General features: G+C 34.6%; 1 protein-coding gene across 1 annotated transcript; it reads left to right on the top strand.

Annotated features, from left to right (window-relative positions):
• The first annotated feature begins 15,051 nt into the window (after positions 1 to 15,051).
• LOC123680273 lies at positions 15,052 to 15,918 on the top strand. The gene has a single exon (XM_045618075.1). It carries the CDS (start codon positions 15,052 to 15,054, stop codon positions 15,916 to 15,918), a length of 867 nt encoding a protein of 288 aa, XP_045474031.1.
• The last annotated feature ends 3,666 nt before the right edge of the window (positions 15,919 to 19,584 follow it).

Genomic DNA, 19,584 nt, shown 5'->3' with positions numbered 1-19,584 from the left:
AACATATCAACAAAACAATTATTCGGTAAAACATTAAAAGTGACAAATGTACCTATTATCGGCACCCCAATTTCTCATTAAGTATAAAATGAATATTAAATGTTCCATGAAACTGAATATCATCGAATATATAAGTTGTTCAAAAAATTATAGTTCATTAGAACTATAATTTTTGGGGTGTCGATAATAGGTACATTTGTCGATTTTTCAAAATGTTAATTCATTTTGTGGATTTAGAGAGACATCAGTAAAGGGTGCGCACTAACCAGTTCAGCAAGGAAACGGTATTCTCTCGACATCGACTGACACTCGACAGATCATCAGCTGTTATTATGAAAGGGATACTTAGGAGAAGATGGTGGTAAATTCAAATAACTACAAAGTTATAACTTGTAGACTGAAAATTTTCAACAGATTCACCTTATGATTTAAAAAACAAATCGAAATTGTCGATAAATCAGACATTTAAATTCCCCAATATTATTTGTATAAGGGACAGTTTATGCCCAAACTGAATGTCCGTACCGCATTTCATCGAAGTCGGATAAGAATTGTAGAAGTTGAGACTGTTACAAGTCGTGCATGGATTCACAGACCGACAGACAGAAAGAAAAGAAACGAACGTTGTTCAGAATGGTCTGAAATGTATTTTATTTTCATTCCAAACGTGATCACAATGTTTCCGCTATCTTCTGTAGAATTGAAAGCAAAACGTGAAGAGCAATATAACTCTTTTTGAGCACATCAATATCGCTTAACCCTTAACACAAACACATTGACAAGCAAATAAAAACAGAGGATATTTAATTGGAAGCCAGCGGCAGCATTAGTACTATATATGTAAATGCGATACCTGGCGATATCCGTTCTTCCCCAAAATTAACTTAAGAAGTAGATATCCGTAAATTATTTCCCCCATTCCGGGGTGTTGCTACTACACTCTTCGAGTCTATTGCACCTTTACCGGTCGGAGATGAAAACGCCAGGAACAAACGTTCACGGTCGTTCACTTCATCTGTTGAAGTGTATAGGTATGAATTTTATGCTATAATTATGTATTCGCAGAAATATAAATCAGTTATTGCATATTCATTGTTAATCTTTTCAGTAGTTTTGATAGTATTAATAATACTCCAAATTGGTTATCCACGTCACAACTTTGAAAGCCAATTTGTATTTATACAGTGGACTCCCGTTAATTCGAAACACCATGGGGTCAAGATATCTCTTCGAGTTACGTAAATTGGGCCAATTGAAAAGTCCCGGGTCTGATGCATAGATGGCGGTGCTAGTATTGTATCCATATGCTTTTTAGCTTCAAACGATACGTGTCAGAAATTGTCAGCAGTCCGACCATTAGTTTGTGAGATATTGCGTTGTTAGTGTAGCTGCTTTTGTTATTTGAAAAAAAAAGGAAAAAAAAGAATTTCGTGTGCTGACGAAATATTGCTTTTTGAAGGGAAAAAATACAGTTGAAGCCAAATCTTGGCTTGATAAAGAATTGCCGGGGTCTGCATCAGGAAAATCAACCATCATTGATTGGTATGCTAAGTTTAAACATGGTGAAATGAGCACTGAAGGCGGCGAACGCAAAGGACACCCAAAAGAGGCTGTCACCGACGAAAAAATTCAAAAAAGTTCACAAAATAATTTTGAATGACCGTAGAGTGAAGTTGATCGAGATAGCAGTGAAGATATTATCGGAACGTGTACATCATATCATTCACGAATATTTGCACATGGGAAAGCTGTGTGCAAAATGGGTGCCGCGCGAGCTTTCAATCAATCGAAAGCAACAACGTGTTAATGATTCTGAACAGTGTTTGAAGCTGTTTAAGTGCAATAAACCTGAATTTTTCGTCGATATATGACAATGGGTGAAACATGGTTCAATCATTTCACTCCAGAGTCCAATCGACAGTCAGCTGAGTGGACTGCACACGATGAACCGAATCCAAAGCGAGGAAAAACACAACATTCAGCTGGCAAGTTTATGGCATCAGTATTCTGGGATGCGCAAGATATAATATCCACTGATTACCCTCAAAAGGGCCAGACCATCAACAGCGATTATTATAATGCGTTAAAAGAATGAAATCGTTAAATAATGGTCCCATTTGAAGAAGAAAAGTGCTGTTTCATCAAGACAATACACCGTGTGTATTATCAATCAAAACAATGGCACAATTGCATAAATTGGGCTTCTAATTGCTTTTGCATTCACCGTATTCGCCAGATCTAGCCCCAGCACCTTTCCCTTTTTCTCTGAAAAGAATGATCGCTGGAAAGAAATCTAGCGCCATTGAAGAAGTAATCGCCGAAACTGAGGCCTGTTTTCAATTATGATAAAAGACAAATAATACTACAAAAATGGTATAGAAACGTTGGAAGATCGCTAATCCCTGTATCGCCCTCAGAGGCAACTATTTCAATTGGCCTGTTAGTTCGACTCAGGCTTAGTTCGAGTAAGACAGATCATCCTTGATTGATTCGACTAACAGAAGAAATGAGATAATATAGGGTAAACCAAATGAAATTTCGATTCGAAGGGGTAAAAAATAGTGATATTTATTCCTTATAACAACAACAAACAATTTTTATTTCAAACCAATCGTAACAATAACATATAACTGATAACTAATGAAATATTAGGGAAAGATAGTAGATATTTGGATAAATTTAATGAACACTGAATGGACATTAGCTTATTTCGAAGTGAATCAACGTTATTGCATGTTGACCAGGGGTATACCTAAGGAGGGGGGATAAGGGGGATATATCCCCCTCCCCAGAAGGAATGTCCATTATAAGTCACAACGCTCAATAATGTAATCGTGCAAAAATTGAATCAACTAATTAATTAACCAGCGGTTATATCAAACTGCCCGATCTGTCGTCGGCACAATCATCATTAACATACCGGCTATAAATGCCAAATTGATGATCAATAATGGCGTAAAAATCACTTACTCGTATTGTTCGTTTATTTTAAGCAAAATACCTTACTTCTGACAAGTAAGTGCAAGAATGTCCGCAGGAGCATTTCGTCCCTAGGACTCTGATGAGAGTCGGGATAAAAAACATATTGAACAAAAAATGAATTTCCTAGAACTCTTACAAAATTTATTGATGCAATTAGTTTAGTGCACCATTAAATATGATCGATTCACCGAAACGTGGTGAATTGTGCGGCGGGGTTTCGAATCATCTACTCACTTCCAGTTATGGAAATTATTTTTGTGGGTCTTCAACATAGAAAGTAAAAATGGTAGTAGAAAAAAATTATCCTATTATGTAGGGTTATTTCTTCGACATAGACAGGTATTTTCAAGAGGATGGTGAATAATTTCAATTATCGAGTATTTCGAGTTAACGAGGTTCGAGTTCACGGGAGTCTACTGTATTTATACAAATAAATTAATTAATATACAGGGTGTTTCGTGAACATGCGGCAAAAATTCAGGGGGTTGTTCCTTGGACTATTTTAAGCATGTTTTGTCCTTGGATGATTTTTGAAAAACCTCTTTGTTTCGAAGATACAGGGCGAACAACATTTTTCATATTCTTAAAATTAATAATAGTTTAAATAAAAATGCGTACCGCACTGTGTTTACTAAGTAGGTACAATTTATTTTTAAATTTGTTTAACAACATTCCAATTACTAAAAACGGCCAGTTTTTTGACTAAAAATTGATAAGTGCAGATGGTAAAGGAATACAGATTAAACACGATTTTCATTTGAATTCGTTTTGTGACGTATTAGCAATTTTTAGTCAAAAAACTGGCCGTTTTTAGTAATTGGAATGTTGTTAAACAAATTTAAAAATAAATTGTACCTACTTAGTAAACACAGTGAGGTACGCATTTTTATTTAAACTATTATTAATTTTAAAAATATGAAAAATGTTGTTCGCCCTGTATCTTCGAAACAAATAGATTTTTCAAAAATCATCAAAGGACAAAATATTCTTAGAATAGTCCAAGGAACAACCCCCTGAATTTTCGCCGCATGTTTAGGAAACACCCTGTATAATTTTAACTGAATAGTGGAAGAATGAGAAGCGGCATACCTTTTTTCTCATTGTGTTGAGAAATCGATTTCTTTCTTCAAATTTAGGTAGTAGTAATATTCACTTCGATACGCATATTTTTGTTCTTGTTGATGGTTTTGAATCTAGAAGATTAATATTAGTGCGAAAACGATCAATAACTGCTGCTTGCTTCATTAACCTCGTGAACAGATTTATTTTTTTAAAAGTCAATTTTCACAATTCGGAAGCGTTGTTCTAGCACTAAACGGTTCATGATGAATTGTCAAAACTACTGAAAAAAAAGAAATGACAACACAGTTCACACAGATATTTTCAACTCTCAAACCAAATAGACAACAACGACCGAATCTTCCCAAACAGGTAAGAAAAATAATGCTTAAGGTAGGGTATTTCAAGGATATTTTGTGTCGGTTGTATTTTTAACCATCGGTTCTGACCGAATTTATTTCGGTTGGCCTCACTGCTCGCTAAATTCTTACAGTTTTCTCTAAGATTTTCTAGTCCGAACACGAAATGATAATTCTATATGACTCACTGTCTATATAGAATCTCATATTTATTCGTTGATGCTCGGTTGAACTCAACCGATGGCCAACCATCCTTTATAATACCGGCCCCAAGTCACATTTTGAAGTGAATGAAATATTCATTAGATACACTTTTCAGTTTTGAATAATACACAAAATATTATTAACTATAAAAAAGTCACAATTACAAAAAAGGTTCACTCATTTCGTCATCAAACAATGCAAATGTTGAGAAATATCCATAAAAGCAGTTATAGCATAGGTATTGCTCAAAGTATTTTGCGAATAGTTTTTTATTGGAAAATCATTTTGAGACCATGCATTCTACAGACTCCTAAATGTATTTTTTTTAAATCAATTGAGATTATCGCACATTAAGTTAATATTTTTTGGCGAATCTTCAGTTTAAATTTGGTTTAAGCATAATTTTCAGTTTTTCCTATGTTTTGATATTAATCTCTTCGTTCAAAATATTCGTATTATTCAACGTGAGAATCTAGAAATTTTCGATACCTAATTATCAGACATGAGGTCGAAATAATATTTCTCTGGTCTGGCTGAACTGTTTCGTTACAAATTCAGCAAGGCTTTTAAAAATAACCAATTTTTCAACGCATTTTTCCGATATTTACGTTTCATTCCGAAGGGATAGGAGCAGTTAACTAAGTTAATGGAATTTCGTGAATCGATCTGGTTCTCGCGGTCGTACCTGAGGACGCATATCTTCGGAGCAGTTAACAAGACACAGGGCCCGCTTCGAAGGCCCCTCCTTCAGAATTCAGACATTTTTATGCCTCAGCATAATATTCTGTTAATAAAAAATTTAGCATCTTCGACGTTTAGGATGTATTCCTTCAGCTTTCATTTGGAAAGTTTCTCTTAAGATTTGGTTAAATTACAAGTGATTATAATTTCTAGGAGCTGAAGCACGAATGGTGCCTACCTTTACCTAGTTGCAGAAGAAGTTTGAAGTATTAGCTGAATGAAAAAATTTTTCAGTTTGTGATAAATTCAATTGGATTATTCCCAGGAAATTGTTCGAAAGATTCATTTTTCAAGGAAAACGTTTTGAATTTCAAATATCTAATATTTCAAATATGTTTGTCTTTTTCGATATATTCCTTCACCAAAAAGATCCTCTAATTATGTGGTTTGATATAACACCAAGTAGTGTAATCATTGCTGAGACCTGAAACACTAAACTCTCTCAAGAATGATTTTTCGATGATAAGCGTTCCAATATTACGTCGAATACATTATTACGAATAATTCAATTGGTCTTATCGTTTTTGGGAACACCTAGCTTCATCATCTTGTCACAATGTATGTAATTTTCGAAATTTGAGCTAGGACTGGTTACAAAAGATAAGATTCAACTCACTGATGAGGAATATGTCCTCAAATTTGATTATGCCAGGTTGTCCGTTTGTTCACACGATAACAGTGCCGGTTTAAGCCCAATAGGCACACGCATGTTGATTCAACGTTGTATCGTTGAAATTCACGTTACCGGTTGAATTTTCAGCGTTGTCATTTAGGTTTCGAAATCCAACGTGTTTCAAATACGTGTTTATAAAGTTATAGTCAACGGTTAGTTTTGAAACTACTTTTCTAATAACTATATTACGCATCGAAACCATTCAATAACCACTTATCTATAGAACACCATTTTAAGTTTTCTAATAACTATATCATTACGATTCTATAGAAAAAACTTCTATAAAACATATCATTCATACTCTTTGTCGTTTATTTCGGTAACATACACGTTTATGTTCAACTTTATATCATCGTTCATGTTGAAAATATCTTTTAATCGACCTCTCGACCTTTTTTGACTCAGATGGTTGATAGTGATGATGGAATGTCCGTTTTGAATCGATGATGAAACTACGATATAATCACGTTACTTAATTACGTTGTTATATAAGCTATTATCCTTAGTTATTTGTACATTATCAAGTAACGTTTTTCCCTATGTTTTCAGAAGCTTTCGACAAATTTTCAACTCCAAATGAAAAAACAATGGTCAGGAATTATCTCTGAACCATTAACCTTCGAAAAATAGTCGAGTTTGCGAAAAAAAGTTTTTTTTTGAAAAATCGGATTTCCTTAATAATATTTTTTCCGATATCATATTTGTATAGCCTGTCAAGAAAAAAAATTCATCATATTCATGAACCACTCTCTGATTTTGCTAGAAGGATTAATCACAAAATCCCTGTGAACCACCCTGTACAAAATTTGAATTTTGTTATGTTTGTTAGAACGCGGAAAATACAGAGAGCTATTATAAGTTAGCCGAAAGTACAAGAATGCTATTTCTTTTCATATTACACATTCACTTAAGCGTTTTATATTATATGTAAACTTATAGTGACTGTCTGCTAGTACAGCAAAGTTACCCATAACACACTGAAATTGTCAGTTCACGTAAGAATACTGCCGAGCGTGGTTAGGACTCGACTGGGTGAACTCTTAGGAATACTGCGTGATGTAGGCTTCAAGTTTATTCATTAGGCGAAGTCCTCCGCTATATAAATAAAAGGTGTATTTCGCAGAGATCACAGGAATACAGACTGACGATTCTACCCGAGATCTTAGGATGAAATAACACAATCCCCTCAGATTATTAGCTTTGGTCGAGTACGTCTCGCCAAACATTGTATTTGAAATTTTCGGAATATATCATAGATATAATCAGAATAATTCATACGTGTCTATTTTTTGTTATGTAAAATACCCAAATACGTTTTCGATCAATATCTCCGTTGATATTATAATGACACCGAATTTGTACGTTTAAAAACAGCGTTGAATATTGATTTAATATTTCGAACAAATAAGCATTATATCCCTCGACATTTTAATTGATAATAAACGGTTGGTTAAACAACCATGTTAGAATGTTATATTCATGTACCTGTGCCATTGGAAAGTTTTTTGACACAAGGCGAAGAAGATTAAGGGCCCCCCCAAATCACTTGAAATGAAACTAAATACAAATATTGAATTTTCATTGTGACAATAATTAATATCGAAGTGAAAACGGTTTCTCATAGGAAATAACAAAAATTGAAAATAAAAATTTTAAAATCAACTGAAAAAAAATTGAAATTCTTAACATTTTTTTCGACACTGATTATTGGCAAACTGGCGTATTATTGAGTCACAATTTAGTTTCTCCTGTATCCTCATGTGTAAATGTAGAAGTCACAATACATCGAGGTTTTCTTGGCTCAGATTGGACCTCAGATACGTTTTAATTCGCCGAGAAGGATCGTTCATCTAACACATTTGAACTAGGTATAGTATAATAATTTTGTTACAGAGTAAAATGTGTTTGTTGAGTTTTTATTTGTTTTTCATACGGTTATTTTGAATATTTATTCGAATATGTTGATCAATCATTCATATATTGTCGATTCATTCATTTCGTTTTCATTGTAGCGTGAGGAAGGCGAAATTTAACGCCGAAACCTCGCTATAGGATTCAAAGTGTTCATTCAGTTCCTTAAACCGAGATTAGTTGTCATTAATGAAATTTAGGAAGGAACGAGAATAGTTCATCAAAATTGGTTACAGATTTGAAATAGTCGGAAAAGTTGCTCTGGCTTTCTGGACGACCTCAAATTGCTCATGAATTATGAATAATTTTTGATAGTTGATAATTTCATTCTTAAAATGATCATTCGTTTCGTTTAACCACAGAATGTCGACGTATATCTCAATTTCCTTCTGATCTACTGCAAAAAACATTTGAACGCCAATTTTACATTTTCGTCATATTAATCTTTGAAGTGAATATTTCTGATAGATTCTCTTTCGAAAAAAAGAGTTCATCGTTTATATCACTTCATCTCGAAAATTTCAGAAAAATAACATGAAGAAACTTTGTATTTACTGTGTGAAAAAAATATGCTCTGTCAAATGACAGTTAATAACAACGTCAAAACCATATATAAAATTGATTACATCGAAAAAAAAATTGAAGCATCGACATAAGTCGATATAGCACTCGTTAATTCATGCACCTCTTGAATATCACATATGGAAATATATATTTATGTAGTCTCCAAGGGCGCAATATGCACATAAATTAACAAGCTTTCAAAAGCTTCTGATTCTACGTCGGTGCTTCTCTCATTTTAATACCACTGAATTTTTGGTATTCTCCTCAAATGAATTCCTTGATTTCTTGCCTTCCGTGTTCAGTATGAACTACTTGTTAAGGCTCCTAAAGTGCCCCCGAGAAGTATAAAATGGGATATCGTAAAAGAAATATTATTTTTCAGAATGGTTATGCCATTTAATATCGCAGAGCATGAATTAACGTGTATTCCTTTCCAAAGAAAATTAAATATACATATACTCGTTCGGCTTCTGCGGGGTGAGGAGGTTTCCATTATTATAAATCGATTATTCAACCTCCTCCTTTATACATCCATTTCTCTCTTCAACCTTTATTGGCCTTATGAACAGCATTGTAGTAAATTGAAGAAAACTAACTTTGCATCTCAAAATTTGTAGATCGGCCATAATAGGTTCTAGCCAATAAAATTAGATGGCGCGACAGACGCGAATTGCTGGAAGGGGCAACAGGTTTCTACTAGTTGCTTCAGGTCGGAAAAGTGCCGAGAGGGAGTAGCCAGGCATGCTCTAAATCGATACCTATCATGCTACTACCAAGGGTAATTGTTGTTTGTCATAAATAGAGGGCGAGACACGTACCTTGTAGAAGAAACGATTGTCTATTGTTTTATACATGCAAATTTTAATCGATAACTACAAATGTTCATTCCAATGGAGTTTAAATATTTTTGTAGTCACGTTCAAGAATGCAACCTCAATGAAATGTAATTAATGTTGATTACCTACGTATCTACTCCTCCAAGCAAAAGTTACTTCATTTTTGCATGAAAATAAATAGAAAATGGATTTGGTCCTTACTTGGCAGATTCATTCAGTATAAATAAAATATAAATTTATTGCATTCAATTTTCAGTTGGAACGTTTTCGAAGAAAAACTCCCCAATATATCTATGAAGCAAGATTTGTCAACTTATATTCAAAATATGCTTATCACCATTTGACACAAAGGTTCACTACTACTTTAATCTCAAGAATTATCTCTATTCAATCAGAATAATGCTTTCAATATAAATGTGCTTGAGTTCAAATCGAGGTTCAAAATTTCAACTTTATAAATTTTAAATAAAATAAAACGAAGTAATTTCCACTATGTTATTTAATTGTTAGCAACAATTGTTTCGCCACACTGTGGCTTCATCAGGCTAAATTTCTGAACTGATTCAGTTCAGAAATGTAGCCTGATGAAGCCACAGTGTGGCGAAACAATTGTTGCTAACAATTAAATAACATAGTGGAAATTACTTCGTTTTATTTTATTTATAATGAATTTCCGCCAAGTAAGGACCGAATCCATTAAATATTTATAAATTTTTTTTTTTTTTTCAAAAACGAATTAATCTTTATCGTACATCGAATCTTATCAGGACCATAATATCTCAACAAAAAATCAACGGACTATGTTTCTGCTGTTCTGTTGTGCAAAACATGTTATTCCATCAAAAATATCAAGCCACATCGTAAGCGATAGGTTTGGACATATGGTCGGTTTGAAAAAAATAAAATGTCGAAACTATGAGGTTGTTATGGTAATATTTATTTAGAAGTGAATAAAAGCAAGATATATATTTTGCCCAAAAAAGCGATGCAATGAAGTCTTCTCTATGTATTTTATTACTTTGAAATGTATTACCGCTCTTAGTTTTATTCATTGTAACTGTTCGCTCCAACAGAGGACGCCACAGTCACCTGCACCTAACAACTGAACCAACAGATGGAGTGATAGTGTCATGACGAAACTACAGCACCAATTTAATCAAACTGAGCAGACGCCCCAACAGAGTTCGCTACGAATAGTACAAAACCTAATCATATCTCTACGATGTATTGAAAACTAAAAAATGACGCTGAAACAATAAGTTAGTTTGTATTAAGAAGTAAAAGTTCAGTGATGAGGTAATTAAATTACCTGACAAAGTGTATCATCGATCAAATTGAATAGTGGTGAGAATAGAACTACAGTGACATATACGAACCAACGCCAACTGAGCAGCTATCTAGGATCGAGAAGAAGACCAGCCCTGAGATGCAAAACACTGACAGCATGGAACGAGAAGAATTCTGATAATGTAATTGTTTTCAATAATAGATAAATGGCTTGATTTAAGGTTCATCAGTAGTTTTAATCTCTTATTTTATTTATACCAGTACTCAAATAGGTGAGCCTGATGTGATTGTTGAATCCCAAAAATATATCAAAAAGAGCTCAGGTATCTAGAGTGTCTTATCGCATGCCTGAATTCATAGCAACTGATTCAGAGCTGGATTTCGCGGTTTGAGGTTTTTCTCTCATTTACGCCATATTGTATTTTCTTCCATTTTACTTTTATGGTAGACACTTAAAGCTATGGTATGCAATGGTTAATAATATAAATAATAATATTATGTTTATGACATATTTCTACTATAAGAAGGCCTTCGACTCTATTCCACATGGGTGGCTGACAAAAATTTTGGAAATATACAAGATCGATCCAATTACAATAAACTTTCCGAAGTATGCAATGTGCAACTGGAGAACGAATATCGAACTATCTACGGCGAACATAACCACTAAAGAGATTCCAATAAAAAGGAGAATTTTCCAAGGAGATTCACTGAGTCCCTTATGGTTCTGTTTGGCGCTGAACCCCCTTTCTAAACAACTGAATGCTACTGAAAAAGGTTTCAATGTCAAAGGAAATAGAAATACTATTGCACTAAATCATTTGGTATACATGGATGACCTAAAACTTATAACAGGTAACAAAAACCACTTGCAAATTATGGTCAAACTGGTGGAAAATTTTTCGAAAGACGTGGGGATAAAATTCGGACTGAACAAGTGTTGTATTATTAGCGTAGTGCGAGGAAGAACCCAAGATGAACCGATCGCTCTTTCCAATGGACAGGAGATATAAGCAATGAAATCGGACGATCTTTATAAATACCTAGGAATGAAACAAAACCGACGAATAAACCATCAAAAAATGAAGGAAGACTTTACAACTGAGTTCATTAGGAGAATCAACAAAATTTCAAAAACAAACCTCAACAGCAAGAACATGACAAGAGCTATCAATACAAATGCATGTTCAATTCTAACATAATCTTTCGGTATAATTCCATGGATCAAAACAGATATAGAAAATCTGCAACCCAAAATGAGAACCTTGATGAAAAAAGCACACAAGCACCATCCGAAAAGTAGCATTGAGAGGACGACACTGTCGAGGAATAAAGGAGGCAGAGGTCTGCTAGATATCATGGAGCTCTCAACAACAGGAATAGTACCCAAAAATCTCAAGAGAAATATCAAGCAACTAGGAATTAGTGAGTATATATGTAATATAATGCAAAAAGCTGTTCTTTTAGGTACTGCAAGGACGGTGAGAAAATTCCTAGGAAGCGAAGGACAGGTCCAAGGATCGCGTGTAAGAGGACCAGAAGTACGACGAGAACCAGGGGAACCACAAGGACCAAATCATTTTCAACTACGGATTTGCATTAATCTGGAGTGGAACCAACGCAGATTACTGAAACGTTATCGGCATACATTACAGTATCATTCGATGTTACTTTGATCAAGTCATTTGCGTATATTATATAAAGAAGGGGACCAAAGATAGATCCTTGAGGAACCCCCCTATCTACATGCAAGGCGTTTTATATTATTTTTTTCCCATTTTTTCCTTTTCCAATTGTTCTCTGTATTCTCCCTGTTAAGTATGATCGAAATAGTTTTGACGTTATACCTGTTGGGGAAATTCTTATCCTTTCCTTAACACTTGAGCAGTCTAGACTTCAACTCCAAGTAAGTTGTAATAACTAATAGTCTCTAGCTTGGACTAATTTACGCACTTTATATGTGAATAATTTCCACTTGAATTATTGCAAAGGGTAACAGTAATAAATACTAAACAACTTACTCCGTAATAGGTTTATTTTTTGTGAGGTAGAAAATATTGGTTGAATACTTTCGTTGAATACACGTGTAACACAAGGTGAATACAGAACAGAGAGATACAGAAACATAAACAGTAAACTAGGTTAAGTTCAGCCATAGAAACTCAGCCGCTTCATTCTCAATTCTTGTTCTTGCATATTAATTTGGTAAATCATATATTATTTTAGGAAACAATATGGTGATATTAATTACAGCAAAGTAAAATGGTATTAAATAACTAAAATAAATATAAATAATTAAACAAACAAAGCAAAATCAGGAAAGTTCCCAGTAACAGGGTAACAAATTACATCAACTTAAAGAAAATACATGTGAATTCCCTAAAAAACTAAATGAAATGGCAAGTAATCCAAAAAATTATAGATATAAAGAATTTAAAAAAAACTTAAAATAAACAACTACAATAGACTAATATTTACTTTGTTAGCACAATCACAAAGCCTATACACTGGTGCCCACTGGAGAATGTTGGTCCGAGACGTGGGTAGACTAAATGTTGGAGAACTTCTGGCTGCCATCCTCGGGACGTGAATGTTCACCTGAGAGAGTAGAAATGGGCAGTCAATCCTTCCACCTAAGAGTTTTTGGGCGATTCTCGCGCACTGCTGAATCTGCCGCTCAAATAAGGTTGAAAGCCTCAGCTTTCCATTATGCCGGAAAGATCAACACCACGCTCCGGATATATGGCATAATCACTTCCTGGTCTCTATTATTCCATGATGTTATATTCCATGATCCAATTCGCAATTTTTGTGATCTCCATAATCGTTTTATCCAGCTTCGTGCCGGGTCATTTTTCCGTATGTTCCGTCCATGTTCCGAGGCTTGATTTACAGTTCTATGAGCAATTATCGTTTTTACAATGGAAAGGATGCTAACCTCTTCCATAAACCCTCCTCCTTCATCCGGGCTTGGGACCGGCAACGAACACTGCTAGGCTACTCAGTCCACCCAGCAGTGAACGCAGGCGGAGTTGGAGTAAGATGCGTTGCATAAATTGGGAACCAAATCATGTTAGCGTACTCCAACCTACTGAGAACAAGTGAAAAGTAGACATTTCTGAGAGCAGACAGATCGTCCAGCTCACGGAAGCTCCTGAACAGGAAACCCAAAGACAGATGAACACAGATGCTCAACATGTGGAACAAAACTCAGCTCACTGTCAAACCAAACTCCCAGGTCACGAAAGCGATCTCCAGCCGCAATAAAATCACCACCAATGTGATAATCGAAAGCTAGTGTGTAACGGTTAGATTTTACACCACTTGATATTTCGGTTGGTGGTGCGCCCTCTGGAGGTTGATTGTTGATTCAACGGAATATTCCGAATTAATATGAATTTCAATTTATTATGGAACACTTATTTCCGGATAAATGAGGTCGAATATCATTACCGTGGGAAAATATTTTATAATTTCTGGATTTCTTGTTATTATTTTTCTTCCGTGTGGGAAGTTTCGTTTTTGACAACTGGTATAGTCTGTGGTTAGGAATGAAATTGTCAGAAGGAGGTTATCGGCGATTTGTGATAATTTTGAGAGAAAGCTGTTGGAAAAAAAATTTGTTGACTAAATGGGAGAATATATGATCTCGAATCATCCTTGTTAAAGGCGATTATTTCTTCAATTTGAGTAATTCCCTGTTTGGTTTATGGTATTCTGAATATTTCTGGGAAATACGTTTTATACGTGATTATGAAAATTTTCTTCCACAAGGCCCATCTCTTGTATTGAATTTACTCTGAAGATCTGAGAGGATTCGCTTCCTGCCGATTAGTTCGAATAACTGTTGAACTTACACGAAGAATATCAAGAAGATCCTTTTCCCTCGAACAACAACTGAGAGTGCCTGGATAACTGTTTGGAATATTAGTGTCTGGTTGAATTCAAGAATCCTAGAGCTGAATATCTTTGAGCATCCTAGTGCCTGGTTGGATTCGGAATCCTAGTGCCTGAATAACGTTAAGAGGGAATGCTACCACTTGACTGCTCAGTTCAAAACTTAAAGGGGAATAACTACTCTTGCAGATCACCAATTTGTATGGGGTTTTCTGATAATTTCTTCAAACAATGATCTGAAAGGAAGGGATTGGCTATTTTTAATTTGCGAATGAAAAAACAAAAAAAAAAGTTGGTAACTTTTCGTTTTTCGCAAATGAATTGATGATATGGATAAAGGGCCTATCACTGATTTATTTAAAAATTATTCTAAAAAAAAAACTACACAAAAACATTTCAAAAGAGCTGAAATCACTTCGAAATAAAAAAGAATAATCGACCGTCGTATAGTGCTGCCCCTACTGTATAAATTCACAACGAATCACCAGATTCTTCAATACTACCTATAATCTGATCATTCCGGCAACGTTGCTGCGTTATGAATCAGCTCTCAGTTAGAGTACAGCTAATGAAGAACAGAGCTCATCATAGTGGCATCAACTGTACTCCGTATGAGGCCATGTTTGGGACAAAGTTGAAAGTTGGTCTAAAAAGTTTTCTACCCACAGATGTTCTGAATAATATAAATTGTGAAGAGGACTTAGAAGTTTTAGTAAGAGATCAAAATAATGTACAGTCTGTAGAAGAAGGTCCTCTGCAAAATAAAACTGAGTCACATGTGTTAGCGGAGCTCCCAGGTCCAAGTCAACATGATGAGGAGGAACTACTTTCTCTTGATAGTTATGTTCAAACTGATTTACATAATAAAGAATTTCAAGAACCTTTCGGACATGAAGATTCTCCGGAAGAACCCTATGTGAAAAAAAGGAAAGCCGACATATTAAAAATTAGGCAGATTTCAGCAAGAAATCTAAAAAAACAAGCTGAAAAAATGATTCAAGCTTCTACCTCAAAACTCCCTGATGCTAAAAAAGGTGACACAGTTAGAGTTCGAGTCCCAGATGTCGACAGAGGTCGCGCCGATGGAAGAAATATTTTGGCATTTGTTCTTGAAGTAACAGATGCTAATATGTATAAATTAGGCACGAAACACGGAATTCTAAATCAACTTTATGCCAGGAACCAATTTACAATATGTAATGAGAAGTTTATATATGATGAAGATATTCCACAGAGAGAGATTTCACTAAGAGAATGTGCAAGATTGTCATCCAAGACAGGGGGCCAAGGCTATAGGCGATGTAGCTGTAAAGGTGGCTGTAAATCCGACAAGTGCAAGTGTCGTAAAGAAAAAAAGTTATGTAACTCAAAATGTCACCAAAGTGGTAGCTGCTCTAATAAATAGATATTATTATTGACATTTTGTGTAAATATAAATTTGTAAGTACGTACATATCTAATACTTTATTTTTATTTGGACTTAACTTCTGTTGGTACTTATTTCATCGCCACCGGTTTGTTTGTCAGCATTGGAAATTTTATTTGTTATTTTTGTTTCTTACTTTGTCAGTTAGATATGTAGAAATTTGTTATTTTTTATAAGAAATATGAATAAAAATTATTCTTAAATTGCCCACTTGACTTTTAGCATTATCCAAAATGACCGGGCAATGTGATATTTGCAGCATAATTTATCATTTTGTCATATCCTTTTGGGCACTTTTTAAATTGCCCGGGCATTATAAACAATGCCCAATTATTTACATTGCCCGTAACATATTTATTATTATGTTAATATTCACATAAATATAAAATTAAAGGAGCTTTGTCAACTGATAAAGATATTATGTGTGAATTTATATTTCTTGATGAGATGTTTTGTATATTTCATTTTAAGTTTGATATGAAATACAAACTGTACGATTTTCGACTTTGGATGGACAGCACCTCTTCATATTCGAAGACCCGCCTATTTATACGCGAACTTGTTGATATTTGAACAGATAATACGAACTGATGGTCAAAGTGAAAAATTAATGACTTCTGGAAGTAAGTAACCAACTAATTACCAGAACCAGAAGACAAATGACTCAGTGAACTGACAGTTCATCGAGCCTTGAATAGTCGACATCATTGAACTTAGACCTGAAGATAAACACTGAGGAATGGAGACTGGAGACTACCGTGCCGCGTGCCCTGAGTGCTCGCAGTGTCCAAGACTAGGCTCATATCCTCTAGGAGTGAGTTTTTTATAGACTGGATTCCCTAAGAGTGTAAAACTAAATTTCTGTGTTTGAAGTCATCACGACCTCCTCCTGATTATTCGAAGTTCATCGACGAAGACTCAAGAGGATTAGACTTTTACTCCAATTTTTTCGATGACGTGAGATCGCCTCCTCATCTGAAGAACACAAGGAACATCTTCGCTTGAGTTAAATATCAAAAACATAGCAAGATGAATGGGATTATCCTATACATATATCAAAATAGTATAGGCCCCAATATCGAACTTAGTGGGACACCACAGAAGGACCCTCTGGAATTCACCTGATAAAAAACTCAAAAACTTCAAAGGAATTGAGTCGAATTCGTTATAAAATAGTTAAGCGCATAAAAGATCAAATACTTTAGTGAAATTCGAAAGTGTTTGAACGGTAGACCCCTTTTTAACTTTATTAATATTTCATCAGCGGCGTTTAATGAAAGTATGCCAGTACTGAATTTCTTTCTGGATCTTAATAGTCGGGGTTGAAGTAACAGCAACTAATTGATATATTCAAAGGGATAAAATTTTGTGAGTACTTCTAAATAGGGGTCGAAAGAAGCTGAGCTTATCCTTATATACCTTGTAATGGTTTTACTATGGGGGAGTATTTCCAAGCTGATAAAAGATGATCATTAACATGCAGACATTCCATATACAGGGTGGCCACTTTTTTAATGGGATTGTATTGGTAACTTTTAAACCATAAGAGTTAGAAGGTCGGTCAAATGGAGAAAAAGTTGCATGCATAGAAGCATTATCAAGCAGTTTAAACGAATCGAGATTATCAGGGCCGGTTATTGAGATATCATAAGAAAAGTAAATTATTTCATTTTGATTTTTCTTTTTTTGCCACTTTATTTCAAATATCATCAAAAAATGTTACAGGAATTTTTCATTCGACAGTAAATCATCCTCAATTTGACGTAATCAGATTTCGTATTCAACGTTTCGTACTCTCTGGGCCACCCTCAACCTCATTTTTTTCAATACGGACCTGCATATTTTATGACAATAACTTTTAACGCTGAATTCAACGATATATCATACAATGTCATTCAAAATTGATTTTCAGGTGATTTTGACCCTCATCCAAATTAAATGGTGTGCATGTGAGAAAAAAAAGTCTATTAACGATATCAATGTTCTGACCCGAATTCAATCGAACCCAGAAAAAAAAATCGAGAACTGTGGCCAGTGAATGGAATTTTTAAAAAACTGCTGTTAATAAAAGAGTCAAGAGACGGAAATACAATGATTTTAAATTTGAATACCAAGCGTTGCAAAAATTATATCATAATGATCTCAAAATAAAGTTTGATTTTGTAATTTGTTTCAACGAACAAATAACAAATACAACAATAGTGATACCTAGCGAGAAAATTGAGAATGTTTTGGAAGGTATTCAAGGAGACCAACCAAGCAAATGTATAAGAAGTATGAGTTCCAGAACCGTGAAGTGCATTTTACAAAATGGTGGACATTTCGAGCACTTACTTCATTAATTTTCATTTACTTTCGAATAATCATTTGATTTTTCTTTCATTAAATGATACTTTCGTTTAATTATTATTAATTGAAATATTTGAATGATTATTATGAAAGAAGAACCAAGAAACCAGTATACTGGTTTCTTGCTTTGATTCTAATATGTTCCATTTAGTTCAAGATGGGTAAGTTGATTTTCTTATCGAAATTTATTGCATATTGCATTTTGTTGATTAAACTAAATAAAGGTTATACAGATCCGACCCAAATAAAATTGGATAAGGGTCAAAATCACCTGAAAATCTACTTTGAATGACACTGTATGATATATCGTTGAATTCAGCGTTAAAAGTTATTTCGAAAAATGTCATAAAATATGCAGGTCCGTATTGAAGAAAATGAGGTTGAGGGTGGCCCAGAGAATACGAAACGTTGGATACGAAATCTGATTACGTCAAATTGAGGATAATTTACTGTCGAGTAAAAAATTCCTGTAACATTTTTTGATGATATTTGAAATAAAGTGGGAAAAAAAGAAAAATCAAAATGACATAATTTACTTTTCTTATGATATCTCAATAACCGGCCCTGATAATCTCGATTCGTTTGAACTGCTTGACAATGCTTCTATGCATGCAACTTTTTCTCCATTTGACCGACCTTCTAACTCTTATGGTTTAAAAGTTACCAATACAATCCCATTAAAAAAGTGGCCACCCTGTATGTATAGGTAGGATTCGATATATCAATTGAAATCTGCAGCCTTTTAGCGAAGATATCATCAAAACTAAGTCTTCGACCTCAAACTCAGCACATCCGTTCCTTCTCAGAGGTTGTTATCAGCAGAACTGAATTTCGAATGCCCATTTCTAACTAGCTCCTAGTTGGATTGTGCTAATTATCGAGCTCGACTGGCGGCATTCAAGATCCGAAACTTCCCAGAAAATTTCGAATTTCCAGGAGTTTCCGTACGAGAATTATCATGTTCCGGTCACAAGGAAGGGCATATTTGAATTTGGTCAAGTTTCGTCATCAGTAAGTCGAGTATTATCGTTTGAGACCAATTCTGGCTCAGAATTCTTGAAATATCATGACAAAGTAATAGCTCTGTTCGGTTAAGGGGCTTCCAACATGATTAACGTTTTTTATTCAGACCCTCCTATGCCTTTGTGATGCCTCTCAAAAACTTGGAGCTTGTACAAATGAGATGAACCAATTGTGTTCTCTATAGGTTTTGTTACTGTGTCACATTGCCACTACAGAATAGCAATGAAATTGCAATTGAAATTCCAATAATGCAGTATCAGCAGCGAATGATTG

Source organism: Harmonia axyridis, chromosome 5, assembly GCF_914767665.1.
Source record: "Harmonia axyridis chromosome 5, icHarAxyr1.1, whole genome shotgun sequence".
Taxonomy (NCBI): Eukaryota; Metazoa; Arthropoda; class Insecta; order Coleoptera; family Coccinellidae; genus Harmonia; species Harmonia axyridis.
This window is presented reverse-complemented; position numbering and strand designations above follow the sequence as displayed.

What these genes read in the sequence shown, in the direction of transcription:
- LOC123680273 (XM_045618075.1), top strand. Translation starts at nt 15,052, where the DNA reads ATGAATCAGCTCTCAGTTAGAGTACAGCTAATGAAGAACAGAGCTCAT.